This window comes from Pleurodeles waltl, chromosome 9 (assembly GCF_031143425.1).
Source record: "Pleurodeles waltl isolate 20211129_DDA chromosome 9, aPleWal1.hap1.20221129, whole genome shotgun sequence".
NCBI lineage: Eukaryota > Metazoa > Chordata > Amphibia > Caudata > Salamandridae > Pleurodeles > Pleurodeles waltl.
This window is the reverse complement of record NC_090448.1, coordinates 1,046,085,435-1,046,102,369: the sequence shown is the minus strand read 5'-3', so window position 1 is coordinate 1,046,102,369 and position 16,935 is coordinate 1,046,085,435. Positions and strand designations below refer to the sequence as shown.

At 47.7% G+C, this 16,935-nt stretch overlaps 1 protein-coding gene across 2 annotated transcripts in view; it reads right to left on the bottom strand.

Annotated features, from left to right (window-relative positions):
• The window catches only part of NID2 (nidogen 2), a 449,243-nt gene that overhangs the window by 220,969 nt on the left and 211,339 nt on the right, over nucleotides 1-16,935 (bottom strand). For both annotated transcript variants that reach the window (XM_069208632.1, XM_069208633.1), the window contains one exon: nucleotides 14,718-14,861. In XM_069208632.1, coding sequence (XP_069064733.1) covers nucleotides 14,718-14,861 — 144 coding nt within the window. The remainder of the gene's footprint in view (nucleotides 1-14,717; nucleotides 14,862-16,935) is intronic.

Here is a 16,935-nt window from a genome sequence, read left to right as displayed (position 1 = left end):
TGCCAAGGAGGCATTTCCTTACACACACTGATGCCAGTGTACATTTTATTGCAAAATACACCCCTGAGGGCACCTTAGAGGTGCCCCCTGAAACTTAACCGACTGTCTGTGTAGGCTGACTAGTTCCAGCAGCCTGCCACACTAGAGACATGTTGCTGGCCCCATGGGGAGAGTGCCTTTGTCACTCTGAGGCCAGTAACAAAGCCTGCACTGGGTGGAGATGCTAACACCTCCCCCAGGCAGGAGCTGTAACACCTGGCGGTGAGCCTCAAAGGCTCACCCCTTTGTCACAGCACCGCAGGACACTCCAGCTAGTGGAGTTGCCCGCCCCCTCCGGCCCCGGCCCCCACTTTTGGCGGCAAGGCCGGAGAAAATAATGAGAATAACAAGGAGGAGTCACTGGCCAGTCAGGACAGCCCCTAAGGTGTCCTGAGCTGAGGTGACTCTAACTTTTAGAAATCCTCCATCTTGCAGATGGAGGATTCCCCCAATAGGGTTAGGACTGTGACCCCCTCCCCTTGGGAGGAGGCACAAAGAGGGTGTACCCACCCTCAGGGCTAGTAGCCATTGGCTACTAACCCCCCAGACCTAAACACGCCCTTAAATTTAGTATTTAAGGGCTACCCTGAACCCTAGAAAATTAGATTCCTGCGACAACAAGAAGAAGGACTGCCCAGCTGAAAACCCCTGCAGAGGAAGACCAGAAGACAACAACTGCCTTGGCTCCAGAAACTCACCGGCCTGTCTCCTGCCTTCCAAAGAACTCTGCTCCAGCGACGCCTTCCAAAGGGACCAGCGACCTCTGAATCCTCTGAGGACTGCCCTGCTTCGACGACGACAAGAAACTCCCGAGGACAGCGGACCTGCTCCAAAAAGACTGCAACTTTGTTTCAAGAAGCAGCTTTAAAGAACCCTGCAACTCCCCGCAAGAAGCGTGAGACTTGCAACACTGCACCCGGCGACCCCGACTCGGCTGGTGGAGAACCAACACCTCAGGGAGGACCCCCGGACTACTCCCCGACTGTGAGTACCAAAACCTGTCCCCCCTGAGCCCCCACAGCGCCGCCTGCAGAGGGAATCCCGAGGCTTCCCCTGACCGCGACTCTCTGAAACCTAAGTCCCGACGCCTGGAAAAGACCCTGCACCCGCAGCCCCCAGGACCTGAAGGACCGGACTTTCACTGCAGAAGTGACCCCCAGGAGTCCCTCTCCCTTGCCCAAGTGGAGGTTTCCCCGAGGAAGCCCCCCCTTGCCTGCCTGCAGCGCTGAAGAGATCCGTTGATCTCTCATAGACTAACATTGCAAACTCGACGCTGGTTTCTACACTGCACCCGGCCGCCCCCGCGCCGCTGAGGGTGAAATTTCTGTGTGGGCTTGTGTCCCCCCCGGTGCCCTACAAAACCCCCCTGGTCTGCCCTCCGAAGACGCGGGTACTTACCTGCAAGCAGACCGGAACCGGGGCACCCCCTTCTCTCCATTCTAGCCTATGCGTTTTGGGCACCACTTTGAACTCTGCACCTGACCGGCCCTGAGCTTCTGGTGTGGTAACTTTGGGGTTGCTCTGAACCCCCAACGGTGGGCTACCTTGGACCAAGAACTGAACCCTGTAAGTGTCTTACTTACCTGGTAAAACTAACAAAAACTTACCTCCCCCAGGAACTGTGAAAATTGCACTGTGTCCACTTTTGAAATAGCTATTTGTCAATAACTTGAAAAGTATACATGCAATTGAAATGATTCAAAGTTCCTAATGTACTTACCTGCAATACCTTTCAAACAGGATATTACATGTTAAATTTGAACCTGTGGTTCTTAAAATAAACGAAGAAAAGATATTTTTCTATACAAAACCTATTGGCTCGATTTGTCTCTGAGTGTGTGTACCTCATTTATTGTCTATGTGTATGTACAACAAATGCTTAACACTACTCCTTGGATAAGCCTACTGCTCGACCACACTACCACAAAATAGAGCATTAGTATTATCTCTTTTTACCACTATTTTACCTCTAAGGGGAACCCTTGGACTCTGTGCATGCTATTCCTTACTTTGAAATAGCACATACAGAGCCAACTTCCTACATTGGTGGATCAGCGGTGGGGTACAAGACTTTGCATTTGCTGGACTACTCAGCCAATACCTGATCACACGACAAATTCCAAAATTGTCATTAGAAATTGATTTTTGCAATTTGAAAAGTTTTCTAAATTCTTAAAAGACCTGCTAGGGCCTTGTGTTAGATCCTGTTTAGCATTTCTTTTAGAGTTTAAAAGTTTGTAAAAGTTTGAATTAGATTCTAGAACCAGTTGTAGATTCTTAAAAAGTATTCCAACTTTTAGAAGCAAAATGTCTAGCACAGATGTGACTGTGGTGGAACTCGACACCACACCTTACCTCCATCTTAAGATGAGGGAGCTAAGGTCACTCTGTAAAATAAAGAAAATAACAATGGGCCCCAAACCTACCAAAATACAGCTCCAGGAGCTTTTGGCAGAGTTTGAAAAGGCCAACCCCTCTGAGGGTGGCAACTCAGAGGAAGAGGATAGTGACTTGGAGGAAAATTCCCCCCTACCAGTCCTATCTAGGGAGAACAGGGTCTCTGAAACCCTGACTCCAAAAATAATAGTCAGAGATGCTGGTTCCCTCACAGGAGAGACCAACACCTCTGAAATCACTGAGGATAACTCCAGTGAAGAGGACATCCAGTTAGCCAGGATGGCCAAAAGATTGGCTTTGGAAAGACAGATCCTAGCCATAGAGAGGGAAAGACAAGAGATGGGCCTAGGACCCATCAATGGTGGCAGCAACATAAATAGGGTCAGAGATTCTCCTGACATGTTGAAAATCCCTAAAGGGATTGTAACTAAATATGAAGATGGTGATGACATCACCAAATGGTTCACAGCTTTTGAGAGGGCTTGTGTAACCAGAAAAGTGAACAGATCTCACTGGGGTGCTCTCCTTTGGGAAATGTTCACAGGAAAGTGTAGGGATAGACTCCTCACACTCTCTGGAAAAGATGCAGAATCTTATGACCTCATGAAGGGTACCCTGATTGAGGGCTTTGGATTCTCCACTGAGGAGTATAGGATTAGATTCAGGGGGGCTCAAAAATCCTCGAGCCAGACCTGGGTTGACTTTGTAGACTACTCAGTAAAAACACTAGATGGTTGGATTCAAGGCAGTGGTGTAAGTAATTATGATGGGCTGTACAATTTATTTGTGAAAGAACACCTGTTAAGTAATTGTTTCAATGATAAACTGCATCAGCATCTGGTAGACCTAGGACCAATTTCTCCCCAAGAATTGGGAAAGAAGGCGGACCATTGGGTCAAGACAAGGGTGTCCAAAACTTCCACAGGGGGTGACCAAAAGAAAGGGGTCACAAAACCTCCCCAGGGGAAAGGTGGTGAGACAGCCAAAAATAAAAATAGTCAAGAGTCTTCTACAGGCCCCCAAAAACCTGCACAGGAGGGTGGGCCCAGAGCCTCTTCACAAAACAATCCTGGGTACAAGGGTAAAAACTTTGATCCCAAAAAGGCCTGGTGTCGAAACTGTAGTCAGTCTGGACACCAAACTGGAGACAAGACCTGTCCCAAGAAAAGTTCCACTCCAAACTCCAATCCAGGTAACACTGGAATGGCTAGTCTCCAAGTGGGATCAACAGTGTGCCAAGAACAAATCAGGGTCCACACTGAAGCTACTCTAGTCTCTGAGGGTGGGGTGGATTTAGCCACACTAGCTGCCTGGCCCCCTAACATGCAAAAATACAGGCAGCAGCTCTTTATTAATGGGACAAGTGTAGAGGGCCTGAGGGATACAGGTGCCAGTGTCACCATGGTGACAGAGAAACTGGTTTCCCCTGGCCAATACCTGACTGGAAAAAAACTTATACAGTCACCAATGCTGACAATCAAACTAAAGCACATCCCATGGCAATGGTAACTTTAGAATAGGGAGGGGTCAATGGCCTGAAACAGGTGGTGGTCTCCTCAAACATCCCAGTAGACTGTCTGCTTGGAAATGACCTGGAGTCCTCAGCATGGGCTGAGGTAGAGCTAAAAACCCATGCAGCCATGCTGGGTATCCCTGAACTGGTGTGTGTAAAAACAAGAGCACAATGCAAGGCACAGGGTGAAAAAGTAGAGCTGGAGTCTGGAAAAATGGCCCAGCCTACCAAGAGAAAAGGAAAGTCAGTTGGGAAACCAACTGCAGCACAGTCAGAAAAAGAGAACCTCTCTTCTCAGGAAGAAGTTCTGCCCTCTGAGGGAACTGAGCCTTTGGAGCTTGAACCTTATCAGGTTGAGCTCTTAGGCCCAGGGGGACCCTCAAGGGAGGAGCTGTGTAAGGGACAAGAAACCTGTCCCTCTCTTGAAGGCCTTAGGCAGCAAGCTGCTGAAGAGTCCAAGGGCAAGAAAAATGGAACACATAGGGTCTATTGGGAAGATGGACTCCTGTACACTGAGGCCAGAGACCCCAAACCTGGTGCCACTAGGAGAGTGGTAGTGCCTCAGTCGTTCAGAGAGTTTATTCTGACCTTAGCCCATGATATTCCCCTTGCTGGGCATTTGGGACAAACCAAGACGTGGGAGAGGTAAGTCAACCACTTCTACTGGCCCAATATGTCCCAGAAGGTTAAGGAGTTTTGCCTCTCCTGCCCCACCTGTCAATCCAGTGGTAAGACAGGTGGGCACCCAAAGGCCCCCCTCATTCCACTTCCAGTGGTGGGGGTCCCCTTTGAAAGAGTGGGTGTGGACATAGTTGGTCCACTGGAACCTCCCACAGCCTCAGGAAATATGTACATCCTAGTAGTAGTGGATCATGCTACTAGGTATCCTGAAGCTATTCCCCTTAGGTCGACTACTGCCCCTGCAGTAGCCAAGGCCCTCATTGGTATCTTTACCAGAGTGGGTTTCCCTAAGGAGGTGGTGTCTGACAGAGGTACCAACTTCATGTCAGCATACCTAAAACACATGTGGAATGAGTGTGGAGTGACTTACAAATTCACTACACCATACCATCCACAAACTAATGGCTTAGTTGAGAGATTCAACAAGACATTAAAAGGCATGATCATGGGGCTCCCAGAAAAACTCAAAAGGAGATGGGATGTCCTCTTGCCATGTCTGCTTTTTGCTTACAGAGAGGTGCCACAGAAGGGAGTAGGATTCTCACCCTTTGAACTTCTGTTTGGCCACCCTGTAAGGGGACCACTTGCTCTTGTTAAAGAAGGCTGGGAGAGACCTCTTCATGAGCCTAAACAAGACATAGTGGACTATGTACTTGGCCTTCGCTCTAGAATGGCAGAGTACATGGAAAAGGCAACCAAAAACCTTGAGGCCAGCCAACAGCTCCAGAAGTTTTGGTATGACCAAAAGGCTGCACTGGTTGAGTTCCAACCAGGGCAGAAAGTCTGGGTTCTGGAGCCTGTGGCTCCCCGGGCACTCCAGGACAAATGGAGTGGCCCTTATCCAGTGCTAGAAAGGAAGAGTCAGGTCACCTACCTGGTGAACCTGGGCACAAGCAGGAGCCCCAAGAGGGTGATCCATGTGAACCGCCTTAAGCTCTTCCATGACAGGGCTGATGTAAATCTGTTGATGGTAACAGATGAGGATCAGGAGGCAGAGAGTGAACCTCTCCCTGATCTTCTGTCATCAGACCCAAAAGATGGCTCAGTAGATGGAGTGATCTACTCAGACACCCTCTCTGGCCAACAGCAAGCTGATTGTAGGAGAGTCCTACAACAGTTTCCTGAACTCTTCTCCTTAACCCCTAGTCAGACACACCTGTGTACCCATGATGTGGACACAGGAGACAGCATGCCTGTCAAGAACAAAATCTTTAGACAGTCTGACCATGTTAAGGAAAGCATCAAGGTGGAAGTCCACAAGATGCTGGAATTGGGAGTAATTGAGCGCTCTGACAGTCCCTGGGCTAGCCCAGTGGTCTTAGTCCCCAAACCTCACACCAAAGATGGAAAGAAAGAGATGAGGTTTTGTGTGGACTACAGAGGGCTCAATTCTGTCACCAAGACAGATGCTCATCCAATTCCTAGAGCTGATGAGCTCATAGATAAATTAGGTGCTGCCAAATTCTTAAGTACCTTTGACTTGACAGCAGGGTACTGGCAAATAAAAATGGCACCTGGAGCAAAAGAGAAAACAGCATTCTCCACACCTGATGGGCATTATCAGTTTACTGTTATGCCCTTTGGTTTAAAGAATGCCCCTGCCACCTTCCAAAGGTTGGTGAATCAAGTCCTTGCTGGCTTGGAGTCCTTTAGCACAGTTTATCTTGATGATATTGCTGTCTTTAGCTCCACCTGGCAGGATCACCTGGTCCACCTGAAGAAGGTTTTGAAGGCTCTGCAATCTGCAGGCCTCTCTATTAAGGCATCCAAATGCCAGATAGGGCAGGGACCTGTGGTTTACTTGGGACACCTTGTAGGTGGAGGCCAAGTTCAGCCACTCCAACCCAAGATCCAGACTATTCTGGACTGGGTAGCTCCAAAAACCCAGACTCAAGTCAGGGCATTCCTTGGCTTGACTGGGTATTACAGGAGGTTTGTGAAGGGATATGGATCCATTGTGACAGCCCTCACTGAACTCACCTCCAAGAAAATGCCCAAGAAAGTGAACTGGACTGTGGAATGCCAACAGGCCTTTGACACCCTGAAACAAGCAATGTGCTCAGCACCAGTTCTAAAAGCTCCAGATTATTCTAAGCAGTTCATTGTGCAGACAGATGCCTCTGAACATGGGATAGGGGCAGTTTTGTCCCAAACAAATGATGATGGCCTTGACCAGCCTGTTGCTTTCATTAGCAGGAGGTTACTCCCCAGGGAGCAGCGTTGGAGTGCCATTGAGAGGGAGGCCTTTGCTGTGGTTTGGTCCCTGAAGAAGCTGAGACCATACCTCTTGGGACTCACTTCCTAGTTCAAACTGACCACAGACCTCTCAAATGGCTGATGCAAATGAAAGGTGAAAATCCTAAACTGTTGAGGTGGTCCATCTCCCTACAGGGAATGGACTTTATAGTGGAACACAGACCTGGGACTGCCCATGCCAATGCAGATGGCCTTTCCAGGTTCTTCCACTTAGAAAATGAAGACTCTCTTGGGAAAGGTTAGTCTCATCCTCTTTCGTTTGGGGGGGGGGGGGTTGTGTAAGGAAATGCCTCCTTGGCATGGTTACCCCCTGACTTTTTGCCTTTGCTGATGCTATGTTTTGAAAGTGTGCTGAGGCCTGCTAACCAGGCCCCAGCACCAGTGTTCTTTCCCTAACCTGTACTTTTGTATCCACAATTGGCAGACCCTGGCATCCAGATAAGTCCCTTGTAACGGGTACTTCTAGTACCAAGGGCCCTGATGCCAAGGAAGGTCTCTAAGGGCTGCAGCATGTCTTATGCCACCCTGGAGACCTCTCACTCAGCACAGACACACTGCTTACCAGCTTGTGTGTGCTAGTGAGAACAAAACGAGTAAGTCGACATGGCACTCCCCTCAGGGTGCCATGCCAGCCTCTCACTGCCTATGCAAGTATAGGTCAGTCACCCCTCTAGCAGGCCTTACAGCCATAAGGCAGGGTGCACTATACCATAGGTGAGGGTACCAGTGCATGAGCATGGTACCCCTACAGTGTCTAAACAAAACCTTAGACATTGTAAGTGCAGGGTAGCCATAAGAGTATATGGTCTGGGAGTTTGTCAAACACGAACTCCACAGCACCATAATGGCTACACTGAAAACTGGGAAGTTTGGTATCAAACTTCTCAGCACAATAAATGCACACTGATGCCAGTGTACATTTTATTGCAAAATACACCCCTGAGGGCACCTTAGAGGTGCCCCCTGAAACTTAACCGACTGTCTGTGTAGGCTGACTAGTTCCAGCAGCCTGCCACACTAGAGACATGTTGCTGGCCCCATGGGGAGAGTGCCTTTGTCACTCTGAGGCCAGTAACAAAGCCTGCACTGGGTGGAGATGCTAACACCTCCCCCAGGCAGGAGCTGTAACACCTGGCGGTGAGCCTCAAAGGCTCACCCCTTTGTCACAGCACCGCAGGACACTCCAGCTAGTGGAGTTGCCCGCCCCCTCCGGCCCCGGCCCCCACTTTTGGCGGCAAGGCCAGAGAAAATAATGAGAATAACAAGGAGGAGTCACTGGCCAGTCAGGACAGCCCCTAAGGTGTCCTGAGCTGAGGTGGCTCTAACTTTTAGAAATCCTCCATCTTGCAGATGGAGGATTCCCCCAATAGGATTAGGGATGTGACCCCCTCCCCTTGGGAGGAGGCACAAAGAGGGTGTACCCACCCTCAGGGCTAGTAGCCATTGGCTACTAACCCCCCAGACCTAAACACGCCCTTAAATTTAGTATTTAAGGGCTACCCTGAACCCTAGAAAATTAGATTCCTGCGACAACAAGAAGAAGGACTGCCCAGCTGAAAACCCCTGCAGAGGAAGACCAGAAGACAACAACTGCCTTGGCTCCAGAAACTCACCGGCCTGTCTCCTGCCTTCCAAAGAACTCTGCTCCAGCGACGCCTTCCAAAGGGACCAGCGACCTCTGAATCCTCTGAGGACTGCCCTGCTTCGACGACGACAAGAAACTCCCGAGGACAGCGGACCTGCTCCAAAAAGACTGCAACTTTGTTTCAAGAAGCAGCTTTAAAGAACCCTGCAACTCCCCGCAAGAAGCGTGAGACTTGCAACACTGCACCCGGCGACCCCGACTCGGCTGGTGGAGAACCAACACCTCAGGGAGGACCCCCGGACTACTCCCCGACTGTGAGTACCAAAACCTGTCCCCCCTGAGCCCCCACAGCGCCGCCTGCAGAGGGAATCCCGAGGCTTCCCCTGACCGCGACTCTCTGAAACCTAAGTCCCGACGCCTGGAAAAGACCCTGCACCCGCAGCCCCCAGGACCTGAAGGACCGGACTTTCACTGCAGAAGTGACCCCCAGGAGTCCCTCTCCCTTGCCCAAGTGGAGGTTTCCCCGAGGAAGCCCCCCCTTGCCTGCCTGCAGCGCTGAAGAGATCCGTTGATCTCTCATAGACTAACATTGCAAACCCGACGCTGGTTTCTACACTGCACCCGGCCGCCCCCGCGCCGCTGAGGGTGAAATTTCTGTGTGGGCTTGTGTCCCCCCCGGTGCCCTACAAAACCCCCCTGGTCTGCCCTCCGAAGACGCGGGTACTTACCTGCAAGCAGACCGGAACCGGGGCACCCCCTTCTCTCCATTCTAGCCTATGCGTTTTGGGCACCACTTTGACCTCTGCACCTGACCGGCCCTGAGCTGCTGGTGTGGTAACTTTGGGGTTGCTCTGAACCCCCAACGGTGGGCTACCTTGGACCAAGAACTGAACCCTGTAAGTGTTTTACTTACCTGGTAAAACTAACAAAAACTTACCTCCCCCAGGAACTGTGAAAATTGCACTGTGTCCACTTTTGAAATAGCTATTTGTCAATAACTTGAAAAGTATACATGCAATTGAAATGATTCAAAGTTCCTAATGTACTTACCTGCAATACCTTTCAAACAGGATATTACATGTTAAATTTGAACCTGTGGTTCTTAAAATAAACTAAGAAAAGATATTTTTCTATACAAAACCTATTGGCTGGATTTGTCTCTGAGTGTGTGTACCTCATTTATTGTCTATGTGTATGTACAACAAATGCTTAACACTACTCCTTGGATAAGCCTACTGCTCGACCACACTACCACAAAATAGAGCATTAGTATTATCTCTTTTTACCACTATTTTACCTCTAAGGGGAACCCTTGGACTCTGTGCATGCTATGCCTTACTTTGAAATAGCACATACAGAGCCAACTTCCTACACAAAGGCACTCTCCCCATGAGGCCAGCAACATGTCTCTAGTGTGGCAGGCTGCTGGAACCAGTCAGCCTACACAGACAGTCGGTTAAGTTTCAGGGGGCACCTCTAAGGTGCCCTCTGTGGTGTATTTTACAATAAAATGTACACTGGCATCAGTGTGCATTTATTGTGCTGAGAAGTTTGATACCAAACTTCCCAGTTTTCAGTGTAGCCATTATGGTGCTGTGGAGTTCGTGTAAAACAGACTCCCAGACCATATACTCTTATGGCTACCCTGCACTTACAATGTCTAAGGTTTTGCTTAGACACTGTAGGGGCACAGTGTTCATGCACTGGTACCCTCACCTATGGTATAGTGCACCCTGCCTTAGGGCTGTAAGGCCTGCTAGAGGGGTGTCTTACCTATACTGCATAGGCAGTGAGAGGCTGGCATGGCACCCTGAGAGGAGTGCCGTGTCGACTTACTCATTTTGTTCTCACTAGCACACACAAGCTGGTAAGCAGGGTGTCTGTGCTGGGTGAGGGGTCTCTAGGGTGGCATAATACATGCTGCAGCCCTTAGAGACCTTCCCTGGCATCAGGGCCCTTGGTACCAGAGGTACCAGTTACAAGGGACTTATCTGGATGCCAGGGTGTGCCCATTGTGGAATCAAAAGTACAGGTTAGGGAAAGAACACTGGTGCTGGGGCCTGGTTAGCAGGCCTCAGCACACTTTCAATTCAAAACATAGCATCAGCAAAGGCAAAAAGTCTGGGGGTAACCATGCCAAGGAGGCATTTCCTTACAGACACCAACTGCTTTGGCCCCAGCCCTACCGGCCTGTCTCCCTCCTTCAGAAGAAAACTGCTCCAGTGACGCTTTCCCCAGGACCAGCGACCCCTGAATCCTCAGAGGACTGCCCTGCTTCAAGAAGACCAAGAAACTCCCGAGAACAGCAGCCCTGTTCAACAAAGACTGCAACTTTGTTTCCAGAGGAGCAGATTTAAAGACCCCTGCAATCCCCGCCAGAAGCGTGAGACTTGCAACACTGCACCCGGCGACCCCGACTCGACTGGTGAAGAAACAATGCTACAGGGACCCCCCGGCGACTCCAGGACTGAGTAACCAAATTTGTCCCCCCTGAGCCCCCACAGCGACGCCTTCAGAGGGAATCCCGAGGCTCCCCCTGACCGCGACTTTCTGAATCCAAAATCCCGATGCCTGGAAACGACCCTGCACCCGAAGCCCCCAGGACCTGAAGGATTGGAACTCCAGTGCAGGAGTGACCCCCAGGAGGCCCTCTCCCTTGCCCAGGTGGTGGCTACCCCGAGGAGCCCCCCCCCCTTGCCTGCATCGCTGAAGAGACCCCTTGGTCTCCCATTGAAACCTATTGAAAACCCGACGCGTGTTTGCACACTGCACCCGGCCGCCCCGTGCTGCTGAGGGTGTACTTTCTGTGCTGACTTGTGTGTCCCCCGGTGCCCTACAAAACCCCCCTGGTCTGCCCTCCGAAGACGCGGGTACTTACCTGCTGGCAGACTGGAACCGGGGCACCCCCTTCTCCATTGAAGCCTATGTGTTTTGGGCACCACTTTGAACTCTGCACCTGACCGGCCCTGAGCTGCTGGTGTGGTAACTTTGGGGTTGCTCTGAACCCCCAACAGTGGGCTACCTTGGACCCCAATTTGAACCCTGTAGGTGGTTTACTTAGCTGCAAGAACTAACATTAACTTACCTCCCCCAGGAACAGTGAAAATTGCACTGTGTCCACTTAAAATAGCTATATGTGTTTTATGTAAAAAGTATATATGCTATTATGATTATTCAAAGTTCCTAAAGTACTTACCAGCAATACCTTTCAAATGAGATATTACATGTAGAATTTGAACCTGTGGTTCTGAAAATAAACTAAGAAAATATATTTTTCTATACAAAAACCTATTGGCCTGGAATTGTCTTTGAGTGTGTGTTCCTCATTTATTGCCTGTGTGTATGTATAACAAATGCTTAACACTACTCCTTTGATAAGCCTACTGCTCGACCACACTACCACAAAATAGAGCATTAGTATTATCTCTTTTTGCCACTATCTTACCTCTAAGGGGAACCCTTGGACTCTGTGCATACTATTCCTTACTTTGAAATAGTGAATACAGAGCCAACTTCCTACAACATAGGAACGAATTTGGGTCCTAAATATGGTTTATGGACTCTAGTGAACTCTATTGTGTCCCATTCAGGCACAGGTGACTCGATATCCTGTTGCAATTGACTTTGGATATCAGAAGTAGAAACTGAAGATATGACTGGTATTTTCACATTTTAAAATAACCGTTTGCCTGACCTGTTGTTTAAATGGTGTTTCTTGCACACACTCAAACACAAAAGATCCAGAAAATATTTTGATACTGCTAATGACTATAGGAATATGACTCGTTCCGTCCACCGGGAAATTAAGTGCACAAGTTTTCTACTATACTTCCAGGATTGAACGATCCTCCCTATCTCTTAGAGAGATTTTCTCTATCTTTGAGGAAATGACTGAGCTTCCTCCTGTTAATAGCATGGTGGGGGGCTCTCAGGCACATAGTAATGACCTAGTCTATTTTTTCTAAAAGAAAGTCTCCAATATTCAGGCAACTCTTCCTAGAAATTCCTCCAATGAGGATGCGTCCGTCTTCTATCCTGATGCTCAGGTTCCTCGAGTTTCACTTTCAATTTTCCAGCCTCTGAATAAAGAGCTAGTAGACAATTATCTCAGCTCTATAAATCTGGATCTCCCTTGGACCCCATCCCCTCCATCTATTTTAGCTCTAGGATCAGAAGTTATTTCACTTGTGTTAACTGATATTCTTAATTACTCTTTGTCACATGGGTATTCTCCACAACATTGGAAACATGCTGTAGTTAGCCTTTACTTAAAAAAACCTGATCTCGACACAACTTTACTTTCCAATTATAGACCAATTGCTCTTCTTCACATTGCGGCAAAAATAATTGAGAAACATAGTAACCTTCAGGTATCAGGTTTTGAGGAACAATCTTCTTCATAATACTCAAATGGGATTTAGACCGCTCCCCAGCACTGAAACAGCCTTGTTGGCTGTCACAGAGGACACTAGACGATGTGTGGATGCTGGTGGATATGCAGCAATCATTCTACTTAATCTGAGTGCCGCCTTTGACACTGTAGATCATAAGGTGCTTATTCATAGAGTCTCTCAAACAGGAATCGAGGACACCTGCCTTAATTTGCTTTCTTCATATTTGAGTCAAAGAACTTTTCAAGCCCTAGATCAAACATACTACTCTGACATTTTTCCACTGACCTGCAGGGTCCCACAAGGTTGTCCTTAAGCCCTACGCTCTTCAATATTTATATGTTCTCCTTGGCAAAGGTCGTGGAACCCCATGGGTTGTCCCTTGTATCCTATGCCAATGACACCCAATTGTTTTTTTTCTTTCTCTACTGGTACCAGCTCAGAGTTTTCCACTCTTTCTTCTTGTCTCTCCGATGGTGCTAGATGGATGGCGAACAGTAAACTCAAGTTAAATGATGAGAAAACAGAGGTAATGTTGGTAGGGAACTTCTCTCGTCTTGAGTCCCTTGCCTCAGTTTCAGCTGGGCTAAATGATCTTCCCTCGCCTAAAGATAACATAAAAAGTTTAGGTATTTGGCTGGATTCCCGCCTCACAATGGAATGCCACTCAAAGAAAGTGGCTGCTACTTGCTATTATTTACTTAGGACCTGTAGGAAATGTTTTTAATTTCTTTATTTTTTAGCTAAAAGGCTCATTGTCCAGTCTCTGATACTGTCTCGCCTAGACTATGGGAATGTTTTATTTTTAGCTATCCATATTTTGTCATTTAAGATGCTGCAGGTGGTGCAAAATGATGGCGCCGGCCTCTTAATGGGTACCCCGAGACCCCTCTCTGCCAAAGCTGCTCTGGATTCCCTTCACTGGCTCCCCATCGAACAGCGTATTAAGTTTAAAGCTGCCTGCTATGTTCATCGGGCACTTCATAATAGGGGGCCGGCCTTTCTTAGGCGTATTATATCTCCTCATATCCCTCAGAGATCACTCAGATCCTCTTCTGCTTCTCTGATTAATACGTTCTGGGCTAATAAAGCAAGATGGGGAGGCAGGTCTTTTGCCTTTAAAGAAGGCCACCTATGGATTTCTTTACCACTGGAGCTTCGATTAGAGAACCTGGAACTTCTGTTTCATTAAAAAACTTAAGACTTTCCTCTTTTCCTCATAGTTTGTCAACTTTGTCGGTTTGACGGTCCTGTATCAGCTCTGTGAAGCCATAGGGTAGCCATGCGCTCTATAAATCTCTAATAATAATAATAATCATGTCCATCTTGGTTTCAGCAGTAAAAGGTAACATGATCTTTATCTCTAGCAGTTGAATAATTGCTAAATTGTGCTTAGGCTACATGACACTTAGTGCATGTCTGCATTTCACAAAACCATCGCTGGCATAGTTTAGTTTCTATAGGTGTGCCTTTGGTTATACTATGACACCTGCCTTTACAAGTGCATGAGCCAATGCCTTACAAAACTTGCTTATTTGTTTATAACTAAAAAAGATACTGCTGCATGTTCAACATATTTTACATTTAAGCTTTGTTAATGATGCTAGTTAGTTCTTGAGTAGTGTAAACATGTAAGGGGTTGGTATACTAGACAACAGTTCATTCACTTATACAACATTGGTCTGGAGGCTGTGTTATGGTTCCAACCATTTACTATAGAAAGAGGACTACAAAATGAAATTGATTCAGGAAGGTTCTAATATAAACATGCAATACTATTCTCTTTGTTTATTAAGCAGCGATAATCAAAGCAAGGGTAAAATGAAATCCCAAAACAGTGAGTTTGAACACTCACCAGTGCAGTTCCGTCCATCACCAGTGTAGCCTGGAAGACAGGCACACCTATAGGAGCCGTCTCCATGGTAGATACACTGGGCAATCTCAGCAGAAGCACAGTTATGCCTGCCGTCTTCACAGGGATTGCGTGATGGGATTATTACTGAGTAAAGAAAAACAAATTATAGAGTCAAGCTAGAAAATACAAATTCATTATATTTATCTTGCTATGCATGCAATCTGTCAAGTCCTCAAACATATTCATAAGCAGAAACACTATGCACTTGTATAAAATGAAAGGGTTACTTTACCACTAGTAATTTTATAGCTCGAAGAATTTTCTGGATTCATATGCTATTTATTAATCCACTGTCTCGTGGTTGAGTCCCGATTTGTCTCCTTAAGTCCCCATTTCTATCATTTTTTGTCCTGGTTGTGGTTGAGCCGTCAAAAATTCATGCCATTTCTACTTTATTATCAGTGTGTACTCATTTCATGCAGAGTTCCTCCGCTATGGCCCATTCTTCACATCTCTGAGCCATGTTGTATATTTGGGGGGGTTCAGAGAAGAGCCAGTGAATGATTGTATAGCACTTCCCTAGTGTCAGACAAAGGAGAATGAACTTTTGCTAAGTGTCTTTTTCGCAGAAGCAGGTATGAGGCCCAATATAACAGGTCATACTGATAGCTGAAGCTGCCACCTGGAGGCCCTATTAACGGTCCAATATCATATGCAAGAAGGGCGCTTGGGGGACATGGCAGCCAGCAGGGGCAGGCCTCTACGTGTGTGGGATAGATCGCATGCAGCGTCAGTGGGGAGAATTATGTCTGATGCAGAAAATTATATTGCGCCAGTTTGAAGCAAGCATTGGAACTGGCTAATCACCCTCCTGTGTGAATACATTCCCAATCTTTCTCAGACAGGGGTTCTGGGACCACCACCTCCGATCAAGCATGAACCAGCAATGTAGCGCCCATCTAGTCTTCATGCAGCGCACGCACAATAAATATGAGATACAAAACGGCATACTCCTGCCATCATCAGGAGAGTGGAGGGCGTTACGGAGCATGGGAGAGTGACCGGAAAGGTGGACCAATGCTCCCTCGCCGTTGTGGAAATTTTGCTGAATCGCAAAAATTGTCCTGTCCTCAACAAAATGTGTTGGACGCCTCCAACTTTGGAATGAAGTGGCACTCAGGTTAGAGATCACCTTGAGTGGTGAAACCTCCTTCCTTCGAACGTGGATGGACATGGATTCCACAATTTTATGAAATGGATGTAGAGACCATATAGGCATGTCTAAGGCATAAGAAGCCCAACAGATAAACCTTGTGACAGCTGTAGGAAGCTGGCTCAATATATACTATATCAAAATGAGCTAGTGTGCACAGAGTACAGGGGTTTAACAATGACTAAAGTAGATAATACTAATGCTCTATTTTGTGATAGGATGGTCGAGCAGTTAGGCTTATCAGAGGGTAGTGCAAAGCATTTGCTGTACACACACACAGTCCATAAATGAGGCACACACTCAATGACTAACTCCAGGCCAGTGTATTTATATTGGAAAAAATATACATATTTTGTTACTTTATTTCTAGAACTGAAAGGATCTTGTTGCAGGTAAGTGCACTTGCAAGTAAGTATTGAACATATGTATCAATAGCACTTTGTTTAGATTTGGCAAAGAAAACAGTTTACAGGCAAGAAACACTTTTCACTATTAAACATTGACAGTGCAATTTCAGAACAGTCCGGGGGCGGGGGGGAAGTGTTAGTGCAGTTTTGATGTAAGTACTGGACTTACACTTCCAGTCGTCGGGGATTAGGATGACTATTGGTCTGGGTTCAGGATGACCTCCAACTTACACCACCAGCAACATGGGGCTGGCCGGGTAGAGAGGACACATTTGAGGTTAGATTTTGTGTGGGATCTTATGGAGACTGGGGCACTCGGAAACAGATCTGCAGGCGGGTAAGTTCGGAGGACAGACCTGGGGGGTTTAGGTAAGCACCGGAGGGGGACACAGGTCAGCACCAAACACACACCCTCAGCAGAACAGGAGTGGACAGGTGCAGGGTGCAAACACAGCGTCTGACTCCCAGTGCTTTCCAATAGGTGGTCCTCAGGGGTCAAAAAGATGCTGCAGGCTGGGTCCAGAGGGTCGGTTCCAGGAAACCACAAGATGGGCAAGGGAGAGAGTCACTTGCTGAATGTAGCTGGACTAGTGGTCGG